This window comes from Mytilus galloprovincialis, chromosome 6 (genome assembly GCF_965363235.1).
Source record: "Mytilus galloprovincialis chromosome 6, xbMytGall1.hap1.1, whole genome shotgun sequence".
In the NCBI taxonomy this organism is placed as follows: Eukaryota; Metazoa; Mollusca; class Bivalvia; order Mytilida; family Mytilidae; genus Mytilus; species Mytilus galloprovincialis.
The window spans coordinates 3,254,596-3,272,264 of NC_134843.1; the positions used below are offsets into that span (position 1 = coordinate 3,254,596).

At 33.2% G+C, this 17,669-nt stretch overlaps 1 protein-coding gene across 2 annotated transcripts in view; it reads right to left on the minus strand.

Annotated features, from left to right (window-relative positions):
• Positions 1-17,669, minus strand: part of LOC143078714 (uncharacterized) — a 45,784-nt gene that overhangs the window by 20,093 nt on the left and 8,022 nt on the right. For both annotated transcript variants that reach the window (XM_076253637.1, XM_076253639.1), the window contains exons 3-12: positions 15,822-15,974; positions 14,766-14,971; positions 11,666-11,786; positions 10,595-10,818; positions 9,858-10,068; positions 6,858-6,924; positions 5,970-6,510; positions 5,077-5,218; positions 2,085-3,404; positions 802-1,170 (exon numbers count right to left, since the gene is read on the minus strand). In XM_076253637.1, the coding sequence (XP_076109752.1) occupies positions 802-1,170; positions 2,085-3,404; positions 5,077-5,218; positions 5,970-6,510; positions 6,858-6,924; positions 9,858-10,068; positions 10,595-10,818; positions 11,666-11,786; positions 14,766-14,971; positions 15,822-15,974 (3,354 nt within the window). The remainder of the gene's footprint in view (positions 1-801; positions 1,171-2,084; positions 3,405-5,076; positions 5,219-5,969; positions 6,511-6,857; positions 6,925-9,857; positions 10,069-10,594; positions 10,819-11,665; positions 11,787-14,765; positions 14,972-15,821; positions 15,975-17,669) is intronic.

Sequence of the window (17,669 nt, forward strand, 5' to 3'; positions counted from 1 at the left end):
CTATTTACGACCATCAAATCTGAATTCATAGCCATGTGGCATTCATCATATTATAGGATGGTTCAACTTTATTTGAATATACGGAAAAATACCAATTTGTTTTCTTTCACACTTCCTCGGAACTAGTCTAGAATTTACAATACACGTACTAAATAACAATACTCAATTAACACAAATTATCAATATCAAACTCGTTTCATCTTTTTTAAATATTAAAACCACAGTCAGTCACTTATGATTAATAAAACAATCATTATTATTTCATGAATTTTTGTTCTTTCGCAGACTGACAATATTTTTTCCTTATTTCAGCAGTACTTCAATAAGAATTAATCCAGAAATCTCCATACTGAATAAAATGCCTAAAGCAGGATATGTTATAGGGCACTGAACAAATAATGTTACTGCATTTCATAAATAGACACTAACAATAATGCATAGATAATAACTACCGGAATACAGACTACTACAAAACCTTTCTATATAAGTATTGGCATATTTATACCACATCCTCTTATTTCTATGTGCAAATTTATCTTGAAAAAGTAAAATTAACCAAGTCATATAGGTTTCGAACTGAACTAGTACACATTTTTGTTTAGGGGCCAGCTGAAGCACGTTGGGTGTGGGATTTTCTTGCTGTATTGAAGACTCATTGGTGGCCTTTGGCTGTTTTCTGCTCTCTGGTAAGGTTGTTGTCTCTTTGAAACATTCCCAATTTCCATTCTCAATTTTATTACCGGTAGAAGATATTTGACATTAAATGGAACTTGCAGGACATCAACTTGATTATATTTTTACCTTCAAGAGCATGAGTAACTTTTTCCCTTCAAACTGCATTTCTTCTTGTTTTTTCCTTCTCTGTATGTCTTCCAGTGTCTCAGCAAAATTCTTCCCTGTACTCGAGCCAGAAAACTTTTCTGCAGAGAAAGGGGACCCTACTACCATCTTGCTTGGTGGTACTTCTTTGGGTCTGTTGATCATTTTGGGAGTTGACTGGACAGGTTTTGACACTTCAGGTTTAATGTTGACCACTGTTGTCGTTACTACAGGAACTGGATCAGGTAATTTGGCTTTTGGTAATGCAGATTTCAGGGCCGCTGCTTGTAAATTTTCTTTTTCTACTCTTTCTTTGTACTGTTTCTGAGCAGCTATTTTTTCATTATAAATCTAAACAATAAATATGACCATATACTATATATATATATTCAGATTTCTTTGATTCTGAAACATGGGAACTAAAATTTTGCACGACATAAGAATATCAACAATTTTTTTTCTATGAGCAACTGGAAAATAAGTTAAGATAAACAGACATAAAACCTAACTTGCATTACATGTTTTCTATCTAAGTGTACAGCTCATTAATTCTATATTTTGTCATTATAAATTAGAAATCCCATTATTACAGTAAATTCAGTAATCTTTACAAAGTTGATTGATTAATATATATAAAAATCTTAATCAATAATGACAAATGAAACATCTAACATTGTATCAAGTCCATTTGATGTATAAATATCAACAAATCTCCATAATTTGTTGTGGGAATGATAAAAATTCTAAATGTGGTAAAGCAGGAAGTGATTGCAAGTTAGATTTTATAATCACTCACACATAAAACTCAACATAAAATAGTGTCAGAATTTTTTTTCAAATCAAACTTTTATATGGATGTAGAGTTAAAGAAAATAATAATTAAGGACACATAGACAGACAAGGTCAGTGCTGTATACAGAGAAGTCCATCAAACCATGAGTGGTGGCGTAAAACAATAATGTTTCACAATACTGGAACATCAAATATTAAAAAAACTGCAATTTATTAATCATTTTATGTGATACCTAACAAAAATCCTATACTGTGTGTTTATTATTATTTGTTGGATGACAATTTTCAAGGATTTCATGGTTACAGGTGAATTATATATACAACAAATCACAAAGTTCAAATAAGCTTGTACGCAGACTTCCTCAAAACCCCAAATTTAATATCCACTGACATGCAAGTTTTCCTTAATCAAGGAACATTGGTACCCATGGAAATAAATGAATCCACAGTAAATAATAGAAATTTTGACTTGCCTGATCAGTTATTTCTCCAATTTTTTGTCCAATTTCCATGACAGCCGTCTCATTCTCATCATCAATACTAGGTTCTTTAGCTTTATCAGTGGTATCACAGACTGACGGAGGGGCAGCTTCATCAATATATTGAGGTTTCTCACTTGTTTTACAACACATGTTACAAATCTTAGTATTATTCCTGTTATGAAGTGTACAATGAGAACAGATCCATGTTCGTACGTCTTGAGAATTTGTTACGACTGTCTCAAATTTTTTCTGACTTTGAACAATTGAGGTTGACAGTGTAGGTACATTAACATATGAATGAGGAGGTTTAACTCCAAGAATTTGTCTATGTGGAATTGGTGGGGTCAGCTTTAATGTATTTTGCTGATTTTGTCTTTCTTCCTTTTGCATTGTATCTTGGGTCATTTGTTGAGGCTTAGGATTAAGGTTGGGTAAAACATTGTCCATTTTTTCCTCAAATGACCTTTGGTGAGTTGCTTTTTGCTGACCTCTATCAATTCTTGGTGGAATGGTGGCATCAAATTGCTGTTTCACAAAATTTTGTGAGGACGGTGGTGATTGATACACTCCTGGAAAGTCAGGAACTCTAGGCTGATTACTAAATGTTTGTGGATATTGAATATTTTGATGAGCTGAAATAAGCTGAGGAGTTGCTGGTATTAAGCTGTATCCAGGTTGACCTTGACTCTCTGGAGAAATACTTCCAGTTATCGTTGACTGTGGTATGATGCTATATACAAAATAGGCAGGTGATTGGGTAACAATCTGTGGCTGGTTACTTTGGATGTGACTAGGTTGTCCTCCATAATAAGGAGGAGGGAAAATTACTGGCTGACTTAAAACATCAGGAAGACTTCCTTTCCTTGGTGTAAAAGAACTTTGCTCATCCCCTCTTAATGCTTCCTCAAGTTCTCTTTCATATTTTTCTAATTCCATTTTCTCCCGTGTTAACATTCCTTTTTTCTTGTACAATGAAGCATATTCAGGGTCTGAGAAAAACTGACCATTCTGAGAAATTAATTCATTGATTTTTGTCTCTACATCTTCAATTTCTTCACGAAGAGTCATTAAATTTATATCCACTTTTGACTTTCTTCTCTGAAGGTCAGGGATTGCCAAAATAGAGGGCAGCAGACGTGATGTAGGTGGTCCGCCTGGTGCTGTGCTAGATTGATTCTGTTGATGACCCTGGCTGAGGGAGGAATTCATTTGTTGCTGTTGCTGCAAGTGGTTTCTGGGAAATTGCTGGTTTGCAAAATATGGCTGACTTCCCATTTGAACTTGCTGGTTATTGAAGAACTGCTGGCCACCCTGAAACAGAAAAATAGTCAATTTTTTTCCCTACAATTTTCAACAAAATTTGGAAATAACTAAAGACAAAATGTTTCATTAATGTCCTAGAAATTCTTCTTCTTCTCATTAGCAATGTCTGTAAACATCAGGTTAGCCTCAATTATTTGTATGTATGTTCAGTTTACATTGTAAATCAGAAATATATATATAAACCAGGTGCTCCGCAGGGCACAGCTTTATACGACCCCAGTGGTCGAACCCTGAACAGTTGGGGCAAATTTGGTCACAATATTCAAGCTTGATACTGTCTGAATTTTGATTGTGATCAAATTTTTGACATAATATAGGTTTTTGCCACAAAGTTAATGTGGTTCAAGATCTAACACATCTATTGCACAATACTGTGCAATTGAATGTTTCTTATTGAAACTTTTCAAAATTTGAAATTTGAAAAATGTTGAAAAAAAAAAAAAAATCCCTTCAAAAAATGGTAAACTGAGATCCCCCCCCCCCCAATTTATTGAAACCCCTCCTTGGAGCAATAACCCTTAAACTCAATCCCATGCTTTCCTTTGTAATATTGAACCTTGTAGTACGATTTCAGAGAGATTCATACACTTAAACACAAGTTATTGTCATGATTGTTTGGAAACTAGAAACATGCTTCTTTTTGGCCCTTAATTCCTACATACCTTCAAACACAAATAACATCACTGAACAAAATAAAAAAAAAAAGGTAGGCCAGTAAATAGTATAAGAAAATAAACAGTTGTGCCATGAGCGCATGACATGGCCATCGTCTTGTGTGAAAGTTTTATGCAATAATCATAAATAGTTGTTGAGAAAGTTTTAAGCAATAACCATATATTGTTTTTGAGATACGGAGGGACATATAAAACACCCCTCCCCTCTATATTTTACTAAATATCACTAAAATAAAATTTTGAATCAAAACCAAAAAGTATACAGATCTTTAGATAAATATAACAAAGAAGTGTGTAAAGTTTTAAGCAATAATCATAAATTGTTTTTGAGATACAGCGCGACATGTAAAAATAAACACTCCCCCTTTTTTTTACAAAATACTAAATAACTGAAAAATAAAATTTTGAATCATCACCAAAAAGTGTACAGATGTTTAGATTAATATAACAAAAAAGTGTGCAAAGTTTTAAGCAATAATCATAAATCGAATTTGAGATTAGGCGCGACCTGTAAAAACCCCCTCCCCCTTTTTTACAAAATACTCAATAACTCAAAAATGAAATTTAGATCATCACCAAAAAGTATACAGATCTTAAGATTAATATAACTAAGAATTGTGTAAAGTTTTAAGCAATAATCAAAAATCATTTTTGATATACGGTGCGACATGTGAAAAAAACACCCCCCTGTTTTAGTTACAAAGTGCCGTAACTCAAAAAGTTTTAATCTTATTTTCACCAAAAAGTATACAGATCATTTGACCATCATAAGAAACAACTATATTAAGTTTCATGAAATTTGGATAAGCCGTTCTCAAGTTACGGTGCGACATGTTTACGCCGGACAGACGGACGGACACCAGACATTTGTATAACATAATACGTCCCGTTAAAATTTTGACGGGCGTATAGACGGACAGACGGAGAGACACCGGACTTTTGTATAACATAATACGTCCTGTCAAAAATATAAAAATGACACTTACACTTGCCATACTTGGAGAAGAAGACAGCTGCATGTGAGACATGGGACTTCCTGACATGGGACTTCCATATGCTTGGACTGGTCCTACAACATTGGTCTGGTGAGAGTAACCATATGGTACCTGGTGTTGATTTGACCAACTCCTACACATGAAAAATTGCAACAATTATCACAAAGATAATATTATTGAAAGGAATTTCCATTCAAAATTTCAATACAACAACAAACAAATTCATAGCATGTATGTACATCTAACTGCTTGGTTCTCATTCAGAATATTATACGTTTTCACAGATTTAGGCATTACTTACATTTCACTAACAAATATGTAATAAATAGGTTATAAGTTGCTTCTTAACTCAATTCTATGTAAATGCTGTTATTATAAATTGCTTCACAATGGTGTGCATTGTGGTGTATTTATTTCTGTTTGAAATTCTGCAAAGTATTTGTAAGTACATTCAGATGCCCAGCAATCCTATGTCAAGCAGAAATCTTAATCCACATCAAAATATCAGATCCACCAATAATGAATTACCTGATGATCAAACTGACTATTGGGTTCTGTATGTAATTTTTGTAACTTTGAGAATAGGAAAAATAACAAATTTTTAATATCTCATTAAAATCTACATTTTTGTAAAATAAAAATTAATGATTCATTCATAAATATGGAATTTTTTCTGGAAATACCCTAATAGCTAACAAAGAAATTTTACTTCACAAAACTGAATATGAATAATATAATCATGTTACTGAGAATTAATATTCTACAATCAGGTCCATAAAAAAGTAATATAAGGTAGAAACTTGAGAAAATGTACATCTTTGTCCTTAGGTCTTTGGTGGATATTGTAAATCATACTACTTATCCTAATTTTCATATAAGTTTACCCTGTTTGCACACTTTGTGGCTCCATGGTATTAGACATCTCTGCCATGCCACTCTCCCCTGCCGAAGTTGCCCTTGACCTTCCATGTCCCTCTACTCCTAGATTCTGCATTCGATTGGTTATATAACTCATACCAGGTCGTTTTTCAGCACCCATTGACTGCTGAGGGTTGTAATTAGCCATTGCCTGAGGAGAATTGTAATTAGCCATTGCCTGAGGAGGAGTGTAATAACCCGTTTGCTGAGGAGGGTTGTAATTAGCTGTCACAAAGCTATCACCTCCGCCACCATGTGGCATAGTCATGTCAGTTTTTCCTTCATGTGAAACCTTCCTTACTTGAGCTGTTTCCCCATGTGATATAATTCTTGGTTTTTGATTGGGTAAATGGTCATCAGCCTCTCCTGCAATGTTTTGCCGTCTGTGGTTCTGTCGTCTAGGATGCTGATGCCATTTGTCATCACAGTCTAAACATAGTTGTTTATTATCACATATCTCACATATCACTTCTGCCTGACGATTACCACATATATCACATGCTGAACCTGAAGAAATATTTCTATTTTATAAATTATTTGATTTTCAATTATTATGACTGCATTTCAAGTCAGATTTGAAGGAGACTAGTTTAAATCTCTGATATAGTTCAAACCATTAATTTAGTAATTCTTAACCTACTTTATTAGCTCTATAGTATTTGAAATGTGTAAACAGACATGATATTTGCTGTTATCCATCCTGTAGACTAGGCTGCTATATTTCCATACTATATATTTTTACAAGTGAAAACATACTGTATGGATTTATATTAAAAATTTTACAAGAGAAAACATACCATTTGGAAGCACAAATATTTTACCCGTGAAAACATTTTTTACTAGTGAAAACTTACTGCTGGGAAACACTGATTCCTCTGTAGAAGTATTTACAATGCTGTCGTTGTTAGGTTGTGGTGATGCCTGTCAATTAAAAAAAACTTATGTTATATGTAATATTAAGTCTTTTTGTGTACTTGTAAAAAATCTATTTTATCTGAAAGAAAGCAACTTGAGGCTCTCAACAGCCTGTGTCACTCACCTTGGTCTATTTGCATATTAAACAATGGACACAGATAAATTCATGACAAAATTGTGTTTTGGTAATCATAATGTGTTTGGAGATCTTACTTTACTGGACATTCTTCTTGCTACAATTATCTCTATCTATAATGAACTTGGCCCAGTAATTACAGTGGAAAATATATTCTAAAAATTTGCAAAAATTTACGAAAATTGTTAACTAGAGGCTCTAAAGAGCCTGTGTCGCTCACCTTGGTATATGTGAATATTAAACAAAGGAAGCAGATGGATTCATGACAAAATTGTGTTTAGGTGATGGTGATGTGTTTGTACATCTTACTTTACTGAACATTCTTGCTCCTTACAATTATCTCTATCTATAATGATCTTGGCCCAGTAGTTTCAGTGGAAAATGTTAGTAAAAATTTACAAATTTTATGAAAATTGTTAAAAATTGACTATAAAGGACAATAACTCCTTAGGGGGTCAACTGACCATTTTTGTCATGTTTGACTTATCTTTAGGTCTTACTTTGCTGTACATTATTGCTGTTTACAGTTTATCTCTATCTATAATAATATTCAAGATAATAACAAAAAACGTCAAAATTTTCTTAAAATTACCAATTATGGGGCAGCAACCCAACAACCGGTTGTCGGATCCATCTGAAAATTTCAGGGCAGATAGATCTTGACATGATAAACAATTTCACTCCGTCAGATTTGCTCTAAATGCTTTGATTTTTGAGTTATAAGCCAAAAACTGCATTTTACCCCTATGTCCTATATTTAGCCATGGCAGCCATCTTGGTTGGATGGCCGGGTCACCGGACACATTTTTTAAACTACATACCCCAAAGATGATTGTGGCCAAGTTTGGATTAATTTAGCCCAGTAGTTTCAGAGGAGAAGATTTTTGTAAAAGATCACTAAGATTTACGAAAAATGGTTAAAAATTGACTATAAAGGGCAATAACTCCTTAAGGGGTCAACTGACCATTTCGGTCACGTTGACTTATTTGTAAATCTAACTTTGCTGAACATTATTGCTGTTTACAGTTTATCTCTATCTATAATAATATTCAAGATAATAACCAAAAACAGCAAAATTTCCATAAAATTACCAATTCAGGGGCAGCAACCCATCAACGGGTTGTCCGATTCATCTGAAAATTTCTGGGCAGATAGATCTTGACCTGATAAACAATTTTACCCCATGTCAGATTTGCTCTAAATGCTTTGATTTTTGAGTTATAAGCCAAAAACTGCATTTTACCCCTATGTCCTATATTTAGCCGTGGCAGCCATCTTGGTTGGATGGTCGGGTCACCGGACACATTTTTTGAACTACATACCCCAAAGATGATTGTGGCCAAGTTTGGATTAATTTAGCCCAGTAGTTTCAGAGGAGAAGATTTTTGTAAAAGATTACTAAGATTTACGAAAAATGGTTAAAAATTGACTATAAAGGGCAATAACTCCTTAAGGGGTCAACTGACCATTTCGGTCATGTTGACTTATTTGTAAATCTTACTTTGCTGAACATTATTGCTGTTTACAGTTTATCTCTATCTATAATAATATTCAAGATAATAACCAAAAACAGCAAAATTTCCATAAAATTACCAATTCAGGGGCAGCAACCCATCAACGGGTTGTCCGATTCATCTGAAAATTTCTGGGCAGATAGATCTTGACCTGATAAACAATTTTACCCCATGTCAGATTTGCTCTAAATGCTTTGGTTTTTGAGTTATAAGCCAAAAACTGCATTTTACCCCTATGTTCTATTTTTAGCCATGGCGGCCATCTTGGTTGGTTGGCGGGGTCACCGGACACATTTTTTAAACTAGATACCCCAATGATGATTGTGGCCAAGTTTGATTAAATTTGGCTTAGTAGTTTCAGAGGAGAAGATTTTTGTAAAATTTAACGACGACGGACGCAGGACGACGACGGACGACGGACGCAGGACGACGGACGCCGGACTCAAAGTGATGGGAAAAGCTCACTTGGCCCTTCTGGCCAGGTGAGCTAAAAATTGACTATAAAGGGCAATAACTCCTTAATGGCTCAACTGAACATTTTGGTCATGTAGACTTATTTGTAGATCTTACTTTGCTGAACATTATTGCTGTTTACAGTTTATCTCGATCTATATTAATATTCAAGATAATAAGCAAAAACTGCAAAATTTCCTTGAATTACCATTTCAGGGGCAGCAACCCAACAACGGGTTGTCCGATTCGTCTGAAAATTTCAGGGCAGATAGATATTGACCTAATAGATGATTTTACCCATTGTCAGATTTGCTCTAAATGCTTTGGTTTTAGTGTTATAAGCTAAAATCTACATTTTACCCCTATGCTCTATTTTTAGCCATGGCAGCCATCTTGGTTGGTTGGCAGGGTCACGCCACACATTTTTTAAACTAGCTACCCCAATGATGATTGTGGCAAAGTTAGGTTAAATTTGGCCCCGTAGTTTCAGAGGAGAAGATTTTTGTAAAAGTTAACGACGACGGACGAAGACAACGGACGACGACGGCGGACACCCAAGTGATGGAAAAAGCTAGGCTTGCAAGGCTTTTGTTATATTTTTGTATTGATTGCAAATCAATTGCTCATAACCGCCTAGTCCATCACATGGTTACAAATGACTCTTAACAAATAATAAAGTTATCATATGACAATGTGGATGAAATAAATTAATTCTATTGTTCCATGTTAAAGTGAAGATAACAAAATTGTGAAGTTTAATTAGATTTGGAAGTGTCATTTAGTCCCAGTTGATTTATCATTTCAATGTAAATCCTTAGTATTTTTGATGACATACCTGCACTTGTGGAACACTAGGTTCTGACATGACACTAGGGGAATTCTCTGATGATACAGGTTTGGAAGTTGATGTTGACGTAGAGATAGAAGGTGACGACGACTCAAATGAAATAGACTTCCCTTGTGCCATCAGCTTGGCCATAATAGGTATTTGGTTGGAATCAATACGACCTAAACTTGGCTGAGCATTGTGTAACTGAGGTACAGACCTGAAAAACAAAGATAGATTGATAGATTAATTGGTGTTTAATGCCACTTTCTGCACTCTTTGCCTTATCATGTCGCCCAGGAAAACTGGCTATCTTATATTTTATTCCATTAGGATATGAGTAGAACCCACCTGCATTGAGTGGGGTTCAAACTGCAAATAGCATTTAATGAATATAGGACTGTATTTGCCAAAAAAAAGGAAAGAATTAAAGACATAAATATATGAACAAGAAGCTAATTTGATAAAAATAAGCTACACTTGTAAAGATTTGACAATACTATTTCATGTTTTAGAGAACTATCTGTACCTTCTGGTTTTGTGGTAAAGATAATGGAGGCAGAAATTTCATTGACTGAAGTAACAATTACCAGAATAGAATACAGAATGGAGCATTGTTGGATTCTTTTATTTGAAGCACAGACACAGAAGCTGCATTTCAATCAGATTGAAAAAAGGGGCATTCATACTGTCTGGAAAACACCAGTAAATTAAAAAATCTAAATATATATATATTAATAACTTACGCAACAGATTGTGGAACAACAAACTGTGGTTGAGGTTGTGCTTCCTGTACGCCAGTATTAGCTGTAACATAGCTGAAGGCTGATGATTCTGGTCTAGAGGGCTGTTGACTTTGATCTGCAGCGGTTCTGAAACTGCTGGGAGTAGGACTAGACAATGGACTGTTACCATACTGTGACGTGGATAAACGTGTCTCTGGGAGATAACTGTCAGGCTTTATTGTAGGCTAAAAGTAAATCAAATCATCATTACAATGTATAAGAAACATTTAATTATAAAGCCTTAAAGTTGTAAAGGCTATTGTCTGTTCTTTGGTCAGGTTGTTGTCTCTTTGACATATTCCCCATTTCCATTCTCAATTTAACTTCAATTTTAGATACAAAAAAAAATCTTTTTATCAATTGAGTGTGGTCATGCCTAACTTGCGTTTACTGTTATGAGTGATAAACAGATTTTAATATAGATCACAAAGACCCTATTGTAACAACAGGATGTTTATTTTGGTTTTCTATCAATTTTATCACAATTTATATATGTATAATACGAGTTTTGATAATGTGATCATTAAGAGAAATCCAATAAAATTGGTATCCAATGAAAAATAATGAATCCACAGTAATTAATCCTAAACAATATGTCAATGTAAACCTATCTTAAAAATTTGATTTTGCCTAATTATTAACAACCTAAGATTACAGTTATATGAATTTCATCAGCTGACTGTTCAGTTTTTATTGTTTATAGTAATCTACCTCAAATTGCGATAATTTTTTAATCCATTCCAACATCGAATAAAAATATAGTTATTGTAATAAATCAAGGGTCTTGTCTTTCAAATTCTTATTTATTATAATTATCTACTGATTTTTCCTTTCACTACTTTATAAATGCCTAACTACAGTCTGCACCAAAAACTTTTTCAACTTCTAGTCAAATGACCAATATACTGACATTTTTCTTATTGATCCAAACAAAGTTTTGCAAAACTTACCAGTCTGAATGAAATTTTACTTGTCTGGGGCATCGGACTAGTGGCTAACCGTGCAGACTGTAACTATTATAAACAAACAAACCTGGTTAAGAGAAGGATCTCTGACTTGGCTAACTGAAGTAACTGGACTTGCAGGAATATTGTCCAACACTGAACTTGGATCAACCTGCTGTAGTTTGTTCCGAAATCTCTTCAATTCTATTCTAAAGATAGATAGAGCATTTAAGTAGAAAATAATACAATATAACATTATATGTTCCCAAACCTCTTCAACTCTATTCTAAAGATACATGTACATAAAGCATTCAAGTAGGAAATAATACAATATAACATTCTATATTCCAACCAGGTGCTCTGCAGGGCGCAGCTTTATACGACCGCAGAGGTCGAACCCTGAACAGTTGGGGCAAGTATGGACAAAACATTCAAGCGTGATACAGCTCTGAATTTGGATTGTGATCAAATTTTTGACATTACATGGTTTTTTTTTACACAAAACAAATGTCAAGATTTTACAAATCAATTAAAGATTTCTTCTTCAAACTTTTTAAATCTAAAATTAAATAGTTGATCATGACACAGCATAGGTTTCTGACACAGAACGAATGTGGTCTAATGAACTTAAAAGTTTTTTTTTGCCTTTGAGCAATTCACTATGCTGTTGAATATTAATCCTCTCAAAAAAATGTTTGAAGAAATTTTCTTTTTAATTATGAAATCTGAAATGAGAAAAATTTAACCCCCCCCCCCTTTTTTTCACATTTCCCTTTTTCCAAAACTGATATCAATTCAAATTTCTAATGGAGTTTGCAACAATAACTACTCTTTTAAATACATCATAAAATATTAAAATGTAAAATAAAGTGCTTGTTATCACTGAATGGTAAAGATTGGTTGGTAGTAAAAGTGAATATACATTGTTTATTGTATAAAACAATAAAAAAACTTCATCAGCAACATTTTATATTGGCAAATTTCCAATGAAGTTATTTACATAAAGTTATTGGCAAATAAAAATAGAAAATGACATCATAGTCATGTCTGGCAAATGTCCAACATACATTATCTAAAAACATTTTAGATAAGATAAGGAAAAAAAGCTTTATCAGCAACATTTTATATTGGCAAATTTCCAATGAAGTCATTTACATAAAGTTATTGGCAAATAAAAATAGAAAATGACATCATAGTCATGTCTGGCAAATTTCCAACATATATTATCAACTACTATTCTATACAAAGAAAGATAACTCCAATTGAAAATTAATTGCTATTACACAATATTGTGCAATTAGATATTTCTTGCTATTGTGCAATACTGTGCAATTGAAAATTTCTTGCTATTGCACAATATTTCATATGGAATCCTGGTTTGGACCAACTTGAAAACTGGGCCCATAATCAAAAATCAAAGTACATATTTAGATAAAGCATATCAAATAAGCCCAAGAATTTAATTTTTGTTAAAATCAAACTTAGTTTAATTTTGGACCCTTTGGACCTTAATGTAGACCAATTTGAAAACTGGACCAAAAATTAAGAATCTACATACACAGTTAGATTTTGCATATCAAAGAACCCATTTATTCAATTTTTGATGAAATCAAACAAAGTTTAATTTTAGACCCCCATTTGGACCAACTTGAAAACTAGGCCAATAATTAAAAATCTAGGTACATTTTTAAATTCAGCATATCAAAGAACCCCAAGGATTCAATTTTTGTTAAAATCAAACTAAGTTTAATTTTGGACCCTTTGGACCTTAATGTAGACCAATTTGAAAACGGGACCAAAAGTTAAGAATCTACATACATAGTTAGATTCGGCATATCAAAGAACCCCAATTATTCAATTTTTGATGAAATCACACAAAGTTCAATTTTGGACCCTTTGGGCCCCTTATTCCTAAACTGTTATGACCAAAACTCCCAAAATCAATACCAACCTTCCTTTTGTGGTCATAAACATTGTGTTTAAATTTCATTGATTTCTATTTACTTAAACTAAAGTTATTGTGCGAAAACCTAGAATAATGCTTATTTGGGCCCTTTTTTGGCCCCTAATTCCTAAACTGTTGGAACCAAAACTCCCAAAATCAACCCCAACCTTTCTTTTGTGGTCATAAACCTTGTGTCAAAATTTCATAGATTTCTATTAACTTAAACTAAAGTTATAGTGTGAAAACCAAGAAAATGCTTATTTGGGCCCTTTTTGGCCCCTAATTCCTAAAATGTTGGGACCAAAACTCCCATAATCAATACCAACCTTCCTTTTGTGGTCATAAACCTTGTGTTAAAATTTCATAGATTTCCATTCACTTTTACTAAAGTTAGAGTGCGAAAACTAAAAGTATTTGGACGCCGGACGACGACGACGACGACGACGACGCCGCCGACGCCAACGTGATAGCAATATACGACGAAAAATTTTTCAAATTTTGCGGTCGTATAAAAACTCTTCAACTCTTGTCTGAAGATAGAAAGAGTATTCAAGTAGGCAATAATACAATATAACATTCTATAAAAGATTCATGTAGAAAGACATGATGGCTCAATACCAGTTTAAACATTTATGACAATAAATGTAAAATATGTCCATGGGACACACATAATGCCCCTACCTGCATATTACATTATAAAGACAAAACATAATGCACCTACCTGCATATTACATTATAAAAACACAACATAATGCCCCTACCTGCATATAACATTATAATGACACATAACTAGAGAACTGTAACAGTGACACCCATATTTCAACTTGATCAGTGTTTAATGGTAATAAGCATTGTGTATAATATTTGTTTGAGGAAAACTACAGGTAGAGAACAGAAACCAATTTGGGACGTATATATGGAGGGACAAGGGTAACACTTAATGCACCTTTGCCAAGTGGCAGGAACATCAAAATATGTTTTTATTTGTTGGCAGACTATTTGAAAACCAAGACACCAAAATGAAAAATAGTTCTATCTTGGTTTTGAAATTAAGTTGCTTTTCAGAACTCTCCAGTTTAAATCATTAAATAAACTTATACTTGACCATTTATCATGTATATAACAAGCTGTTTTGAAAGCTAACATGAATTTTAGATTCATGAAAATTCTGAAAAAGTCTTAAAATAAAGTTTAATTCCATTATCTGAGACTTAATCTGGATGTGATCTAGTAAAATACTTACAAAGTATTCTTGGGAAGAAGTTTGTCAATAAACTGGCTATGTGGGTGAGATCCAGTCATGAAATACTGAAGTTCTTGTTTCCCAAGTAATATATCAGCCAACATTTGAGTTAGAACCTCTGGATCTGTTTTGCCATCATCCGGGAATGCCAGTCCGTCCTTTATATCCTTTGTATAGCCCATCATTTTCATTAATTCTCTTCCTCCCTAAAAAATATAGTTTTTTTAGTGTGTTTTTGAAACTACAATACTTAGTTCATATGAAATATTGACCTTATTGGCCAAGTGTTCTAAGTAGTTCAACTACTGCAATCACTACCCAGTCAATGCTGATGTTATAAGTTTGAACTCTTCTTGTGCTGGTGCACTCGTTTCCAATCTTAAATGACCAGAACTGTCAGTTTTCCTACAAATGGTTAGTGTTTTTTCCCAGGGACTCTGGCTTCTTCCTACTCCAGCAATAAAAACTGCCACAAAATAGCACAATAGTGTAGAAAGTGGTATTCAACATTAATCAATCAATCATTGGAAATCATTCATGTATTCTTTTCTCATTTGCTCCATGTTTAGAATTGTAAACAAGTAACATAAAAAGATGGTGTTTCAAAACAGCAAAGAAATTTATATAGGAAAATTAAAAATGAAAGTAAACATGGTAGAATGTTTCTGTGAACACAAATGCCCCTACACAAGCTTGCTTTCCAACAAAATGGGACAGACGGCAGGATTGAAAGATAGAAAGACAGAAGGAGAAAGGGTCAAGAGTAATAATTTAATGCCCCTTTGCTGTGCAATTGGACCATAAATATATTCTTAAGAGGGTCAGTAATTTGCAAAAGTAGGTAAGAAAATTATATCTTTAACATGCCTAAATCTTTTAGAATCATTCCACTCTACCCTCTATATCAACATATATAATTAAAATAAATAAGCAATATTATGATGCCGTGGAACCATTTCTCTGTATGCAGTATAAATATATGACTAAAAAAAACACACTTTCACTGCATATAGAAAGAGAAAAAAAGATCTGACGAAAGAATAAAGCAGTCCTTACCTGTATAGCATCAACCCTGTCTTTGAAGATCTGGTTAGAAAACTTGACATACTTCCACATGTTTGACCTATTTTCTTCAGGTTTGAGCAAGTGTCTGGTATATTTTTCTAAGATACTCAGTGCTATGGTGATTCTAGTCAGCTGATCAACATTCTGACGGGAAAATAATATTTTATACAGTTGACAATTGTACAATGTAAGTCAAATATAATAATTAAATTACATTCAATTGAAGTTAGTGTGCAAATAAAACAAGAATTTACTGTTTTTCTCTGAATACTACTTTGAATATGCAGCTGATTCACATATGTAACAGGCAGATTAAAAGTGACATTATGTTATATCTGATTTTCTACTTCAAATTCAATAAAACCAATGTCCTATTTTTGTTAAGGTTTCTTTTTTTAAGTGTCAATTTATTCTAAACATGATTCTTTTTTTCGAGACTACAAAACTATGTGCTGGGAAAAGTAACACTACCAAAAGGAGTAGGGGCAATAAGGCCCTTATTTGGCCCAAAAATTACTGCAAATCTAAAAGTTATCGTACATATTCTTAAATTACTGAAAAATTTACTAAGGTACAAGGTATTCAGAATAACAAAATAAATTTAATATTGAACAAGTTACCATGGCAACAAATCATGACTTAATCTGCATATATTGTAATATTTCATGATATTCCTTTTTTTTCCATCAAATTTTAAGTATATTTTAGATTGAAAAAATATGTGTGCACCTAGGAAACAACATTTAAATATTTGATGAGATTATGTCAGTAATTATAAAAAGCTTCTGTTAAATTATTTTATTGTTTCTTGGCTGCGCACGATGTTTTCACAACAAAAATAACCAGATGAAACATGAAACATGAAAACTTAATTAAACGCCTATTTCTACATATACAATATGTATTCAATGGCGTTGTACATAAATGACATATAAAATACAAAAATACTATACAAAAATACAATATGTATGTACTATACCAAAAATTGAAAATATACACTGTGATACACAAGAAAAAAGTCAGAAAAGTTCAAAATAATTTTCGAAATACAATGTTTTCAACCGACATTTAAAAGTATCCAAAGATTCAGAATTTTTTACATTTGTACCTAGTTCATTCCACAATTTTGGCCCAATAGTACTAAAGCTTCTATCTGAAAAAGTTTTCTTTTTGTTATATGGGACTGCATAACAACCAATAGATGACTCTGACGACCTTAATGAACGTTTCGACACTTGAGGATTTAACAAATTGATCAAATATGACGGTGCATTACCTACATGACAGTTGTACATATATGTTAAGATTTTGAATGTAATTCTGGCTTTGATCGGAAGCCAGTGTAAGTCAAACAATGCCTGCTTAGCACTATCATACTTAGAACGGTTTAACACAAGTTTGGCACACATATTCTGTACACGTTGCAATTTATATAAATCAGTTTGTGAAATTCCAAAAAGTATAACATTGCAATAATCTAAATGTGATATAACCAAAGATAAGGCCAAAGTTTCAGTTGCTTCTTTCGATAGATAGGATCTTATGCACTTTATTTTGTAGTAGTTCATCATTGCTGTTTTACATTTTTTAGTAATATGGTCTTTGAAGTTTAGAGTCTCATCCAGAAAAGCTCCTAAGTACCGTATACATGTTTTTGATTTTATAACATCTCCACAAATGATTATGTCTTTTGTCTGACATTTAGAGAGTTGGCGTCGACTGCCAAAGAAAATAAACTCTGTTTTCGCATTGTTCATTTTTAGTTTGTTACTGTTCATCCAGGTGTTTATATGAACAGCGCAGTCCTGTAAGTCACGAATTGCATCCATCTCATTCGTT